Below are 15,355 nucleotides of genomic sequence, written 5' to 3' on the forward strand. Positions count from 1 at the left end.
AACAATGCAGCGGTCTTTAAAGTACTGAAAGAAAAACTGTTAACCTTGAATTCTATAAGCAGTGAAATTTCTTTCAAGAATGAAGGCTAAATAAAATCTATTTCTTTCTTTTTTTTTTAATGTTTACTTTTTTTTGATAGAACACAAGCGGGGGAGGAGAAGAGAGAGAGGGAGACACAAAACCCCAAGCAGGCTCCAGGCTCTGAGCTGTCAGCACAGAGCCCAGCACGGGGCCCGAACCCACAGACCGTGAGATCATGACCTGAACCAAAGTCGGACGCTTAAGCAATTGAGCCACCCAGGTGCCCCTAAAGTCTATTTCAAACACAAAAGCTGAAATAATTCATCATCAGCATACCCATACTATAGGAAATGTGAAAGGGAGACTGAAAGGGATACCAGATGGAAATATGAATCTACACAAAGAAATGAAGAGCTCAGGAAATGGAAACTACATGGGTAGATATAGAAGACTTTTTCTATTATTTAAACCTTTTAAAAAGGGAATTGTTTGAACAAAAGTTCTGCAGATGCGTTGTGTGTTGATATCTGTATAATGTACAATAACAGTAGCATAAAGTCCAAGACGGGAAGGTAGAAGAATACTATTGTAGGTTCTTATGTTGTATGTAAATTAGTATAATCTCACTTGAAGAGAGGGGGATACTTCCCAACTCCTTTTGTGAGGTCAGGATTACTCTGATACCAAAACCAAAGACATTGCGAGAAAACTACAGAACAGTGTCTTTCATGAAGTAGGTGCAACAATTATAAACAGAATTTGAATATATAGTATAACACATGACCAGGTAGGATTTCCCCCAGGAATGCAAGGTTGGTTGAACATACAAGAATCAATCAATGTGTAATTCATCATGTTAACAAATTAAAAAAGAAAAACCCTAGGATCCACTCAAAAGATGCAGAAAAAGCATTTGACAAATGCCACATCCATTCCTGATAAAAAAAAAAAAAAAAGTGTCAGCAAGCTAGGAATAGAAAGGAACTATTTGACCTGATAAAGGGCTTTCATGAAAATCCTACAGTTGACATTAAACTTAATGGTGAAAGACTGAATGATTTACTTCTTAGATGAAGAACAATGAGAAAAGATGTCTGCTGTGACCACAAAAAACACAGAATGTTTCACCACCACTGAAAACCACAAAACATTGCTGAGAGAAAATAAAGTCAACCTAAATAAAAGGAGAGATATACCTGTTTATAGGTCAGAATATTCGATATTGTTGGGGCGCCTGGTGGCTCAGTCAGTTAAGCATCCGACTCTTAATTTTAGCTCAGGTTATGATCTCACAGCTTGTGGGATCAAGCCCTGAGTCAGGCTCCATACTAAGAGCATAGAGCCTTCTTGGGATTCTCTTTCTCCCTCTCTCTGCCCCTCCCCCTCTCGTGTTTTCTCTTTCTCTCTCTTTCTCTCTCTCTCTCTCTCTCTCACAAAATGAATAAATAAACTTAAAAAAAAAAGATTCAATATTGTTTAGCTGTTGCTAAGAGTTAGTCCAATCCCTATCAAAATCCTAGCAGACTCTTTTTGTGAAAAAGCTGATTTCTAAAATTCATATGGAAATGCATAGGGCATAGAACAGCTGTAGTAGTCTGCTAGGGTTGCTCTAACAAAGTACCACAAACTGAGTGACTTAAACAACAGAAATGTATTGTCTCACAGTCCTAGAGGCCTGAAGTACAAGGTCAAGGTGTTGGCAGGGCTATGTTCCATGTGAAGGGACTAGGGGAGGGTCTTTTCCAGGCCTCTCTCTTAGCTTCTGATTTCTGCCTTCTCTTCTAGTTTCTTGACTTGTTGCAGTATAACCCAGTCTTCACATGGCATTCTTCCTGCGTGCGCATCTGTCTTTGTGTCCAAATTTCACCCTTTGTATAAGAGGACACGGTCATACTGGATTAGAGTCCACCCTAATAACTTTATAGTTACCTCTGTAAAGACCCCATCTCCAAATAAGATCATGTTCTGAAGTATTGGAGGTTAGAACTCCAGTGTATCTTTTTTCTTTTTTTGGTGGGGGGGACACTATTCAACCCATAATAATAATCAAAGCAGCTTTTGAGTTGAACAAAGTTGGAGTGCTAATACTTCCTGATTTCAGAACTTACTATAAAGCTACAGCAATAAAGACCCTGTGGTATTGGAAAAAAGACAGAGACCAGTGGAGCAGAAGAGAGATCCCAACATAAACCCACATATATATGGACAAGTGATCTTTGACAAAGGCAATTTTGTGGAGGCAATTCAATGGAGAAAGGATTTTTTTTTTCAACAAATGGTGTTAGGACAGTTGGATATCCATATGCAAAAAATAAACATACATCTAGACCTTATAGCATATATAAAAATTAACTGAAAATGGATCTTAGATCTAAATGTAAAATCTAGAATTATAATGCTTCTAGAAGAAGATGTAAGAGAAAATCTGTGGTTAGGCAAAGATTTCTTAGATCTCACAGCAAACTTCTGCTCTTTGAAAGATGCTGTTAGAATAAGAAGGCAAGCCACAGATTGGGAGGAAACACATGCACAGCATCTGCCCAAATAAGGATTAGTATCTAGAATCTATTAAATCTGTTAAAAACTTTGAAAGCTCAGTAATAGGAAAACAAATAACCCAATTTTAAAAAATGAGCAAAGAATTGGAAGACATTTATCCAAAGAAGATACACAATTGGCCAATAAGCGCATGAAAAGATGCTCAGCATCGTTACTCATTAAGGAACTACAATCAAAACCACAGTGACATAGCACTTCACACCCGTTGGGATGGCTGTTATCAAATGGACAGGTGATAACAAGTGTGGTTGAGGATGTGGAGAATTAGAACCATTGGACACTGCTGGTGGGTATGTCAAACGGTGCATCCACTTTGAGAAACAGTTTGGTAGGCTTTCAAAAAGTTAAACATACAGTTCTCGTATGACCCAGCAATCCCACTCCTAGGTATTCACCCAAGAAAAATGACAGCTTGTGTCCACACAGAAACTTGTATACAAGTGTTTATAACAGCATTATTTACAATAGCAAAAAAGTGGAAACAATCAAAATATCCATCAACTGGTGATGTAAACAAAATATGGTATATCTATACAATGGGACAGTATTAAGCCATAAAATGGAATGAAGTACTGATATATGATACAATATGGATGAAACTTGAAAACATTATGCCAAGTGAAAGCAGACAGACACAAAACACCACATATTGTATGACTTCATTTATATATGAAATGTTCAGAATAGGCCGATCTGTAGAGACAGGAAGCAGGTTCGTGGTTATCTGGTGCTGGAAAGAAGGATGAAGGGAGGGCAAAATGGGGAGTGACTGTCAATAAGGACAAATTTCCTTTTTGGGATGATAGAAATGTTCTAAAATTAGATTGTGGTGATCAGTGCACAACTCTGTAAATATATTAAAAACTATTGAATTATATATTTTAAACAGGTGAACTTTATGGCATGTAAATTGTATCTCAGTAAAGATGCTTCGGGACACCTGGCTGGCTCTGTTGATAGAGCATGCAACTCTTGATCTTGGGGTCATGAGTTCAAGCCCCACATTGGGTGTGGAGCTTACTTTAGAAAAAAGAGAGAGAGAGAGAAAAATAAATCTGCTTAAAAGAATGGTAAAAAATTTGAACAGCATTTTACCAAAGAATGGATGGCAAAGAAACTCATGAAAAGATGTTCAATGTCAATGCAATTAAAACCACAATTAGAGGGGCGCCTGGGTGGCTCAGTCAGTTAAGCATCCAACTCTTGGTTTCCACTCAGGTCCTGATTTCACAGTTCATGGGTTCAAGCCCTGTGTCAGGCTTTGCGCTGACAGTGCGGAGCCCGTTTGGGATTCTTTCTTTCTGCCCCTCTCCTGATTACTGTATCTCTCTCTCTCTCTCTCTCTCTCTCTCAAAAATAAATAAATTAAACTTAAAAAATAAAAAAGCAGTTAGAGTAGCTAAAGTTAAAAAGACTTACTGGGGCGTCTGGGTGCCTCAGTTGGTTAAGTGTCCAACTTCTGCTCAGAGTTATCTCCAGGTTAGTGAGTTCAAACCCCTCATTGGGCTCGCTGCTGTCAGTGTGGAGACCACTTAGAATCCTCTGTCCTCCTGTCTCTCTGACCCTCCCCCACTCGTGATCTCTCTTCAAAAATAAATAAAACATTAAAAGAAAAGGAAGACCTGGGTGTTGGTAAGATATGGAAGAACTGGAACTCTCATACTCTGCTGGTGGGGAGATAAAATGCTACAGCCACTTTGGAATACAGAGACTGTTTCTTAAAAAGTTAAACATATCACTACCCTATGATCCAACTGTTCCACTGTTAGAGGCTGAATTGTGTTCCCTGTTCACTCCCCCGCCCCCACTCCTGTGCCAGTTTACACGTTGGAAGCCTTAACTCCCGTTACCTCAGAATGTGACCTTGCTTGGAGTTAGGGACTTTGCAGAGGTAATCAAATTAAAATAGGTCATTAGGGTAGGCCATAATCCAGTGTGACTAGTGTCTATAAAAAGAGGAAATTTAGACAGAGAGACACAAACACAGGGAGAACGCCATGTGAACGTGAAGACGGCCATTTGCAAGCCAAGGGGAGAGGCCTGGGACAGATCTTTCCCTCACGGCCTTCCAAAGGAACCAGCACTGGCAAAATCTTCATTTCCCACTTCTAGCTTCCAGATCTGTGTGAGACAATACATTGCTGTTCCTGAAAGCATACAATCTGTGGTACCTTGTCATGGCATCCCTAGCAAACTAATATACACTGCTAAGTACCCAGTGAAAAAGAAAGTGTACAAAAACTTCTAAATGAATGTTCATAGCAGCTTTTTGCAGTAGCCCAAGTCTGGAAACAACCCAGCCACCCATCAACAGGTGACTGACAAATTGTGGTAGATTCTATGCAGTGGAGTAGTGCTCCCTATAAGAGGGAAGTGAACTACTGATACATGAAACTGTATGGATGAATTTCAGAATAATTCTGATCAAAAGAAGCCAGACCAAAAAAAAAAAAAAAAGTATGTCCCAGTGATTACCTGTATATACACTCTAGAAAATGCAAACTAATCTATAATGACAGAAAGCATGTTAGTGGTTGCCCAGGGAGGGGGAGCAGGAGTAAAAAGTTGCTCATTAAAAAAAAAAATTGTTTAAGTTTGTTTTGAGACAGCATGCACACGTGTGCACAAGCAGTATAGGGGTAGATAGAAGAAGAGACAGAATCCCAAGCAGGCTCTGTGCCATCAGCACAGAACTCAATGCGGGGCTCAAACCCATGAACTGTGAGATCACGACCTGAGCCTAGATCAGGAGTCGACACTCAACCAACTGAGCCACCCAGGTGCCCCTTTCAGGCTTATCTCTTAAATATCAGCAGATCACTGCAGATCCTCTCTCCTTTGCTGTCCTGCCCACTGCTCCCTTGCAGTGTATTCAATAAACCTCCATCTCCTTTAAAAAATAATAAATAAGGGGCGCTTGGGAAGCTCAGTCAATTAAGTATCCGACTTCGGCTCAGGTCATGATCTCACAGTCCGTGAGTTCGAGCCCCGCGTCGGGCTCTGTGCTGACAGCTCAGAGCCTGGAGCCTGCTTCGGATTCTGTGTCTCCCTCTCTCTCTCTCTGCCCCTCTCCTGCTCATGCTCTGTCTCTCTCTCAAAAATAAACATTTAAAAAAAAGTAATACAATTAAAAATTAAAAATAAATATCAGTAGATAATCATAGATAATCAGACATCTGATAAAAACCTATGACTGGAAGATAGCGACCAAAGCAAACATGAAAGAGGAATGTAGAGGAAACAAGGTAATATAGAGAGTGAAAGAAAATTAAAACAAAACAAAACAATATTTTCAGAGATAAGAGTTGGTATTATAATCATGGAACAAAAATAGGACTGTAAAAAAAAGACTTCAGAGAACAAGCTTTCAAAAACTAAGTCACAATAACAAATTCTTTTAAAAATTAGAAGTATTGGAAGGTAAAGTTGAGAGAATCTCCAGGTAGTAAAAGAAAAAGTCAAAGAGATACAAGTGGAGAGAAAATAAAATTCATGGATCAATCCTGTAAATTCAACATTGAAGAAGGAATTCCTGGAGGGGATAAAATTGTCAAATAAATAAGTAGAGAAAATGCCCCAAACCTGAAGAACCCGAGTTTCTAGATTGCAAGTACCTACCCAGAAGCTGAATAAATAAAAAAAAAAGAACCATACTTCGAGGTTTGCATTTGTGTAACACTGAGGAGAAGTGAAAGACCCTACAAGTTTCTGGAGAAGAAACAGGTCATGGCCAAAACGTTAGGATTTAGAATATTGTCAGATTTCTATATTGCATCTCTGGGAACTAGAAGACAATGAAGTGTGGCTTCAAAATTTTGGAGGGAGAAAGATTTACTAATTTGAACTTTTTTGTTTATTTTTTAAATACTTTTGAATGTTTATTCTTCAGGGAGAGAGAGACTAGCACGAGTGGGGGAGGGCAGAGAGAGAGGGAGACGCAGAATCCAAAGCAGGCTCCAGGCTCCAAGCTGTCAGCGCGGAGCCCGATGCGGTGCCCGAACCCATGAGCCATGAGATCGTGACCTGAGCTGAAGTCACACACTCAGCCGACTGAGCCACCCAGGCGCTCCTACTAACTTGAACTTCTAATTTGATTATGTATGTGGGTTAAAAAAATATTCCAAATGTCAGTAATATATATGGATAAAATAAGGACATTTCAGTCATTCAAGAGATCAAAAATTTTACTTTCCATATACCTTTTGTCAGGCATTCACTAGAATATATGTTCCACCTAAACCAGAGACTAAACCATAAAAGAAGACAAAGGATCTGGGGAACAGATGCTCCAGGGTAGGAGAGAGAGCCAGGAATTTCAGAGCTGAAGGGGAAAAGACATCCCTGGCAAAGTGTCAGCAATTTAGCGGCCTAGAAAGCAAACAATCTAGACTGGAACATGAGAAAACCCCTGAGGAATGTCTCCAAGACTGGAATGAAATTGATAGATTACCTGAAGTGTTTGAATTTATTAAGAGGAGATTTACAACTCTGTTGGAGAGTTTGAGGATGAATTAGTGAAAAATACATAATAAATACTAAGTCTCCCCCAAACTGAAAGAAAGTAGTAATTGTTAGTTCTGGGGAAAACAAAGAATTGTACAAGAAAAGCAAATTTGATTATACCGTTCCGTATGATTCAGCTGTCTCTGTTATTTACTTAGTTATAGTACTGTTAGCACTGAATATTGATTTGGACAAAAATGGTGTCTTCTGTTGGAAGGACGGGGGAAAAGAGATCCGTGTGTGGTGGGGTGGCGGGGGAGGCACGGGGAGTGGTCTGGGTCGGAGGGCAGCAGAGGAGAGTGTTGTTTTTATTTGTAAGCTTGGTGGTATTATTTGACTTAAAATCACATGTATGTAGTACCTCGATAACTTTTTTTTTTATCAGATCAGTGATGAGAACATGAAAGTAATGGAGTGTAGTCTATTTAATAATTTGGATAGTAAAGGAAAGGCTAAAAACAAGAGGATATTTGGAGGGTATCACAAAGCCAAAAATAATTTTTCAGAATAGAAGAGCTTATAACGTATTCGTCATTTGAGGAGTTGGATTTGGTAGAAAGGGAGAAAGACTTCCTTAGACGGTAAGGTCCCGGAGGAGGTGTTGTGACGCAGGTCATGAATGTAGAATATAAGTGGTGAGGGGAGCCTTGCTGAGCAGGGGAGAGGGGGCAGTGGGTGAAGGTGAAGACTCATCTGCACAATCCTGACGGGAAAACAGGGGCTTTGTGTGAGATAGGCTTTCAGGATGATCTTCTTCTGCATTGTCCTCTTCAGAAAGGACAGGCTAGGGAGGATGCCTGATGGATGGGTTTGGAGTCTGGAGGAGAGTGGAATAGGTTCAGAATAAATGAGTGAGGACGGTGGTGTAGGAGGTCAGACGTTCATTCATTCAGTTATTCAACCCAGCGCTTACTTAGCACAGGGAAGGCATTCAGAAGGTATGTCGGATGAATGACCCACTAGAAGGGTTGTGTTAGGTTCTGGGATACACAAAGATCCCATTGTTCCCCTTCAAGGCTCTCCAGCAGAGGGGAAGTGGGTGAACAAAGGGCCGCAGCTGTTGGCTGGGCCTTGCAGGGTAAATGGGAAGGAACACCTTGGGAGGTTGGAGGAGGCAGTGGTAGTTGTCGAAAGTGCCTCCTAGAGAAAGTAACTTTTGAACCAGTCTTTGAAGACTGAGTAACAGTCCGCAGAAAAGACGAAGAAGGGCCTTACAGGCCAGGTGCTGCCATGTGAGCACTGAGGGGAAGTGAACTGGCGTACATTTGAAAAGGAACCAGTTTTGTGACTTCCTCCAGCTATGCTCTGCACTCCTGGAGCAGAAGAGAGAAAGGTAAGGGATTGGTAAGACAGAAACATCCTAACAACAAGTCGGTGTCCAGGAGAAGAATCACTGAAATGCCTGCCAGGAGGCTCTGAGTGGACTCTTGAGGACAGAGAACAGCAGACGTAGGAGTTGCAGTGGCTCTTCACAGGTTCACACGGAGGGCGGGAGGTTTCTGTGACAAACCTCAGTGTGGAGCAGTCCAGGTCCTGCCTGCTTCCTCACTGAATTGGGAAGGAGGTCAGTCTCCTGCTTAGGGTAGGTCTGGTGTGTCTGACTCCTTTAGGCTGAGTCAAGCGCCCTTCCTGTGTGATTGCATTGCTTTTTCACACTCGATGGTGATGTCTTTTTAATTGGAGCATCCACACGTCTGGACTTCTGCTGTGCTCACAAGTGTAGTTACCATCTGTCACCACACAGTGCCCACTGGTTTTTGGTTGTCTTCCCCACTAATCTGCAAGCTTTTTGAGGGCAGAGACTACTGTCTTCGCCTTTATCTCAGCCCAGCACCTTGCATGTAATATGTGCTGAGTAAATGTTTGTTGAATGAATGAATGAATGGTAGTGGGAGAAAGGTGAAGGTAATGGTGCAAGTTTTATGAATAAAAATCTTGAAACTCCTGCAAATGAGATCAAGGGGGAGGAGTGGTGGAGACCATCACATGAAGTCCTTGTGTTCTTGAAATTTGCAGAAAAAAAGAACGGGAAGTGGCAATAAGGAGCAGTGTTCTTTCTGGACCATTTTTATTGCCTCCTGAGATGATGGAGGCTGAGAAGAGGTGTAAGCCCTGCTGCAGGAGACCGTGTCTGGGGAAAAGCATTTGAATTGGCACTTAAAGGAATGAGTAGCAATTTGAATTGTATGTGGGCAGAAGGCCGGGGGGGGGGGGGGGGGGGGCGGCTAGGCAAATGCTAACAGTATGCGTAAATGAACAGGGGGTTAAAGAGTTGCATGTTCCGCCAGGGCTTCAGAGTGGGTGGGGGAGGCAGAGGCGGATAAAAAGATGGCTTAGACAAATGAACTCAGCATAGGTGTTGGGGCACCACTGAAGAATTTCGAGGGGAGCGATGCAATCAGATTTGCATGTTACAAAGCCCACTTGATGGAAGTGGTTTGGAAGATGCCTTAAAATGAAATGGGACCCGGAAGCACAAGGACCAGTGAGAAGGCTTGTGCAGTAGTGAGGTTTAGAGAAGCTGGCCTTTAACTATGATGGCAGTTAAAGAGAATAAAGAAGGGGTGGTGGAGGGGAGAGCCATTTAAGAGGTGGAAACCACAATACTTGGTGATTAATAGGATGTGGGGTTAAGGAGGGAACCTTAGATTCTTGTGTGATGACAGGTTTCCCCTGCTATCAGAAAGTAGAGCATTCCTGTGAAATCTTTCGTAAGTCTAAATGTTGCACCAAGCCAAGAAACAGTGACCATTTCTTTATATGGAAAAATCTTGGAGCATTCCCAAATCCAGAAAATAACTGCTCCTAGGCTTTTCTGATACTTTGGGACACGTCTTGCTCACGGATGCTGAGATGCTGACTGTAGTCTCAGGGAAGGAGTTTGGCAGTGCCCTTCTTGGGGCTCATGGTGTGCACTGCCTCTACAGCGGGCTGGCTGCAAAACCAACGCTGAATGCTGTTTGGCTTTTTACCTCTTTTTTTGTAAAAGCAAAAATCCTCTTCAGGTTTTTTTGTGTTTTTTTTGTTTTTGTTTTTTGTTTTTTTTTTTTTTTTTTTTGGTTAGTGAAAATAGGCCTTTTGTAAAAGTGAAGTGGTATAACACGAACTTTCAAAAAGTGGGGGGATACATGTATCGGGTTCCTGTTTGGGGAGTTTAGTGAATGATGGTACCATTCGCAGAGATAGGGGATATAAAAAGGAGAGGAAGTTTAAAGACAAAGATATTATTTCATTTTGGAACTTACTGGGCCATCCAAGTGGAGGACTAGTATGCATAACATGGGGGCTGGGGTTAAAGATTGGGAGCCCACGTGGAAGAGATTGTAGAAGCTGTGGGTTCTTTGATCATTACTTCTCATTAGAAATTGATTGTAGGGGCGCCTGGGTGGCTCAGTCGGTTAAGCGTCCGACTTCGGCTCAGGTCATGATCTCACGGCTCGTGAGTTCGAGCCCCTCGTCGGGCTCTGTGCTGACAGCTCGGAGCCTGGAGCCTGTTTCAGATTCTGTGTCTCCCTCTCTCTCTCTGACCCTCCCCCGTTCATCCTCTGTCTCTCTCTGTCTCAAAAGTAAATAAACGTTAAAAAAAAAAATTAAAAAAAAAAAAAGAAATTGATTGTAGATAAACCTTAAAAAAAAAAAAACAAAAACAAAAACTAAGCAGAGGCCAAGATGCACAATTCAGAATTCTTTAGACAGCATTCTTAAAGATGAAGGGCCAAAGAAATTTCTATAATATATATAAGTGGGAGAATAGTCATTCTTGTCTTTAAGCAAATGATTGAAGGTTGAGGTTCCAAGGAGCTTAACAAACTTAAACAGTTTGTCACCTGTTTTTCCTAATTAAGGCATAACATTTATATAGTTAAGTACATTGTGATTTTTTTTTAAAACATAGGTATGCACTCTTATAACCCAACCAGATCATCTCTAGCTCCTCATAAATTTCCCTCTGCAATCCTGTTTTTATTTCTAGAGTTTTTACGTCCTAAATGTAACCTTAGGATGGGAGAATCCTCCCTCTCCTTGGCTAAGTCCAGTACGTTGCAGAGTCAGGAATTTCCTAAGATTCAAGTCAGAACCTGGTTTGAATTTTACAGTATGCACAGTGTGTGTCTTTAATTACTCTTGCCTATGCCTCCTCCTGTTTTTAATGGAAATTATGAACACCTCTTGATTTTCCTGTCCTTTCTGAAACTTAGCCTCTAAACTCTGTCCTGTCTTCTCTAGTATTCTTGGGAAATAGAGACTGTGGAGAAGATGACAGAATTGGAAAACCTTTTGTTTTCTTTGGGTTTCATCATGGTGTATGTTGTCTGTCTTCCAGATTATTAGGTTTTGTAAGAAATAGACTGTATTTTTCTGAGTTGGGAATAGCCCTGTCTGTTTCCTTGAGTACATCTGTTTGATTTTTTAAAATTATGCCTTTCAGGGGGAGTTTTCATGGGACTAATAGTCCCCTTTGTGGAGGTAGCTCTATCTCGGTCACTGATCTTCCAGGTCAATAAGCCATCTGGAATGGTAAAATGCTTTCTTTTTTTTTTTTCACTTTGAAATTTGTATTGAGAAGAAAACCATAGGGAGGAAAGAAACATAGTTAAAAGAATAATTACAAAACAAACACCTAGTTACCTACTACATAGGCCAAGAAATAGAATATAACCACACCCCAGGATCCTCCACATGCCCCTTCCTTACTGAATCCCCTCCCTCCCTTCCTAAGACAACCTCTAGCCTAAATTTGGTATGTCATTCCTTTTTTAAAAATAGTTTTTAAAAACTATGTATATACATACATGTCTATATACTCATACATACATACAGTTTTAAAATGTTATATTTGAACCTTATATAATGGAATTATACTGTGTGTGTATTCTTTTCTGATTTGCTTTTTCACCCAATACTGTGTTTTTATAACACATCTAGGTTGCAGTGTGTAGCTATAGTCAGTCATTTTTATATAGAATAGTGTTTATTCTGTTGTCTGGAAACACCATAGTGTGTATATTTATTTTACTGTTGATGGATATTTGTTCTGGGTTTTTTTTCTTTTTTCTGTTAAAAATAATACTATTAAAATTAAAAATACTAAAAAAATACTATTTTATATGTGTGTAAAAGTTTTTCTAGAATATTTATCTAGAAGTGCGACCACTAGTTTGTACAGTAAATACATAGTCAAGCGTACCAGATAGTGGCAAACTTTTGAAAAGTAGTTGTATCAATTTTCCTTCCCACCAGGAGTGGATGAGTGTTGCTGTTGCTCTGTGCCCTTGCCAACACTTGGTATTGCCCAGCTTTAAAAACAAATTTTTTAATGTTTTATTTATTTTTGAGAGAGAGAGACAGAGACAGAGAGCAAGCAAGTGAAGGGCAGAGAGAGGGAGACTCGGAATCTGAAGCAGGCTCCAGGCTCCGAGCTATTAGCACAGAGCCGGACTTGGGGCTCGAACCCACGAACCGCAAGATCATGACCTGAACCAGAGTTGGTAGCTTGACCGACTGAGCCACCCAGGTGTCCCAGTATTGCCCAACTTTTGAATTTTAGCCAACCTGGTAGCGGCGAAATTAATTTGCAGTAATTTGCATTTTCCTGGTTGACATGAAACTGAGTATCTTTTCATTTGTGCATGTTCTTCATTAAAATTCCTACTCAGTTATTTTGTAAATCTTTCAAGTATGTTGTCTTTTTTTTTTTTAATTGATTCCTAGCAATTCTTTATTATATTCTGGATGTTAACTTTTGTTACAGTTATGTAAGTTGCAAGTCAACAGTGTTTCCTTTTCTGTTCTGCAAATCTAGGCACCTAAGGAGAGATGCCTTGAGCAAATTTGGCAATTGAAAGCCACTGGCCTAGGCTCCTGTGCCAGACAGTATAGCACAGGGGCCATGTGGTTCTGCACAGGGCAGGCCCTGGAACTTTAAGTGAGTTGCATCTTAGTTACTGACTACTTCTGACCTGTGGTGCTTGCCTTTGCAGGTGGAACAGGAGGATTTTGTAATGGAAGGGCATGGCAAGACTCCACCTCCTGGTGAAGAAAGCAAACAGTGAGTCACAGTTTATTTAAAAAGGGTCCTATTACAGATCTTCAGAAGCACTTTGGTTAAACACGCTGAGAGCGTGTTTGCAGAGGATGTATATGTTGGGCACATTGTGGAGCTCACCAGTTGCTTTGGTGGCTATTAATGCATAGTTTCTATTTATAGACAGACTAACTGGAGGGACAAGAAAGTTGGCTTTGTAGATTTTCACACTTGACTAATCAAAATTTGTGTTACACTTTAGCAAAGGCTTTAAGGCTCAGGATGTTCCAAATTGAACTAATTCAGTCTGGTTGATTTCCAAAGAAAGTTTAAGATGGTATATTCTTTTCTTAGCTATGTCCTTAGGAAGTACGCTGAATTAATAGACTGTCTTCCCTGCATTCCAAGTGTGAATTTATTTGAAATGTACTTCCTGAAATTCTATTCTATTTAGTTATTTATACTCCTGTTCTTTGTTTAAATAACAAATTGTTTCCCGAAAGGAACAGGAATATAAATAATATAACTTAGCCAACATTCTAAATTATTCAAGATCTCTCCCCTGACTTCTTAAAGAGTGATCAGTTTTAAATCTGAAATTGGGAGTCCTCGGGTAGCTTTTTGGTGACAGGGAATAGATTTTTTTTCCCTCCCTCTGCCACAGAACTTGAAAAATTGTGTTGCAGAGAAGACTGGTGTTTCATATGCCCTTTTAAAGGAAAAACAGTTAAGACTGCCTTGAAATACTGACATGACTACTATTTTTTATTCAGACAGTAGTCTCCTAAGTTGAATGGGATAGCAAGTGATTCATGGAATTTACCGAAAATCTGTAGGGAGAAACTCCTCTCTCATCTTTTTTTTTTCTTCCTAGAAAATAGTTTACTTTTGATCTGTCTTATGAAAAGTATGTCTCCGAAACCCTTAGGAATGAATTATGCGGAATATGTTATGCTGCCATGAGGCCAGGTTCATTAAAGGAGAATGTTTGTCTCGTATTTGTTGTGAATGGAAACCAGGATATTTTCACAGCTGGTTTAATTTGCTAACCAGGCAGTTTTAAAAATAGCTTACAATATAAATTCTAACTTTGCTGTGTTCTGTGAAATGCACTTATATTCTACATGGGCTCATGGAATCAGTTCATCTTTAGCAAAGTAGAATGCCAAACATCTAGTCCCAGTGAAATCACAGGAACATTTCAGATGCATCTCCCTGTCCTCTTGCCCACTCCCCCAGCCCCACCCTCTGGTCAGAGGTCTTACAATATAAAAATCATAGTTCCTATTTGATGAGGGTGTTCTGTGCGCAAAGCACTTTGCTTAGATGCTGTGTATGTTCTCTCCATTCATTATCGTGTACCCTTTTACTCGGAGATCAGGGCAGGTAACTTATCCATGGGAATGCAGCTTGAAATGGAAGTTAGGATTTGAATCTGGATCTTTCTGACATTACAGTGTTTTATAATATCTCCCTGACCCAAATCCTCTGCCAGCCTTGGGAGCTGTGTTCCTGAAAAGTACCGTGGTTAGCAAAACTGTGCAGTTGTTAAGATCAAAGTCTCAGGGATAAGAGGGAGTTGGGGGAAATAATGAAAATGGCATTAAGCCTATTTTTGAAACACAGATGAAAGTTCTGTTCTCTAGAGGGTATCCATTTCCCAAACAAACCAGTCTTTATCTTTAAAAACCTGCTCCAGTAGCCCCTATCCTGTATCAACTTCTTTAGGTATTCAGGAAGCACTGCTGGGGCAGATTCTCCCACAAGTTTTATGTTATACAAATGGCGCTTCTTTTAGAGAGCTTCAGACAGGCTGGTGGACTTGCGTTGTGTCCTTACCTTGTTTTGTTTTCTGAGTCTCATGGTGCTTTTTCACAGATGAATCCTGTTGTGTTTTGCTTCTGGTTTTTTTGTTTGTTTGTTTCGTTTTGTTTATTTTTTTCCTGGTCCTGGTCTGCTGTCCTATATTGTAATGACTCTTCTCACTAGGCACTCCTCTCATAGACCTGTCTACCTCTTTGGTGGGAGTGGGTAGCAAAGGTGATGTGTTCATTTGTTTGAGGCAACAAAAATTAAAAGATACACACACACACACACACACACACACACACACACACACACACATTGCATCTTAGAAGTGTAGTTGGCAGAGGATGATAAACTCCTGGACAGTAGGATCAAGGAACTGAATACTACATTCTAGATCCTGGAAGTGTACACATTACTGAATGACTTATGAAATTCCA

At 40.4% G+C, this 15,355-nt stretch overlaps 1 protein-coding gene across 9 annotated transcripts in view; it reads left to right on the forward strand.

The window, feature by feature from the left end:
• Positions 1-15,355, forward strand: part of TNRC6B (trinucleotide repeat containing adaptor 6B) — a 249,751-nt gene that overhangs the window by 80,583 nt on the left and 153,813 nt on the right. For 7 of the 9 annotated variants that reach the window (XM_042947896.1, XM_042947883.1, XM_042947884.1 and 4 more), the window contains exon 4: positions 13,066-13,133. The exons of the other annotated variants lie outside the window; for them this stretch is intronic. In XM_042947896.1, the coding sequence (XP_042803830.1) occupies positions 13,066-13,133 (68 nt within the window). The remainder of the gene's footprint in view (positions 1-13,065; positions 13,134-15,355) is intronic. 9 annotated transcript variants of the gene reach the window in all.

Source organism: Panthera leo, chromosome B4, assembly GCF_018350215.1.
Source record: "Panthera leo isolate Ple1 chromosome B4, P.leo_Ple1_pat1.1, whole genome shotgun sequence".
In the NCBI taxonomy this organism is placed as follows: domain Eukaryota; kingdom Metazoa; phylum Chordata; class Mammalia; order Carnivora; family Felidae; genus Panthera; species Panthera leo.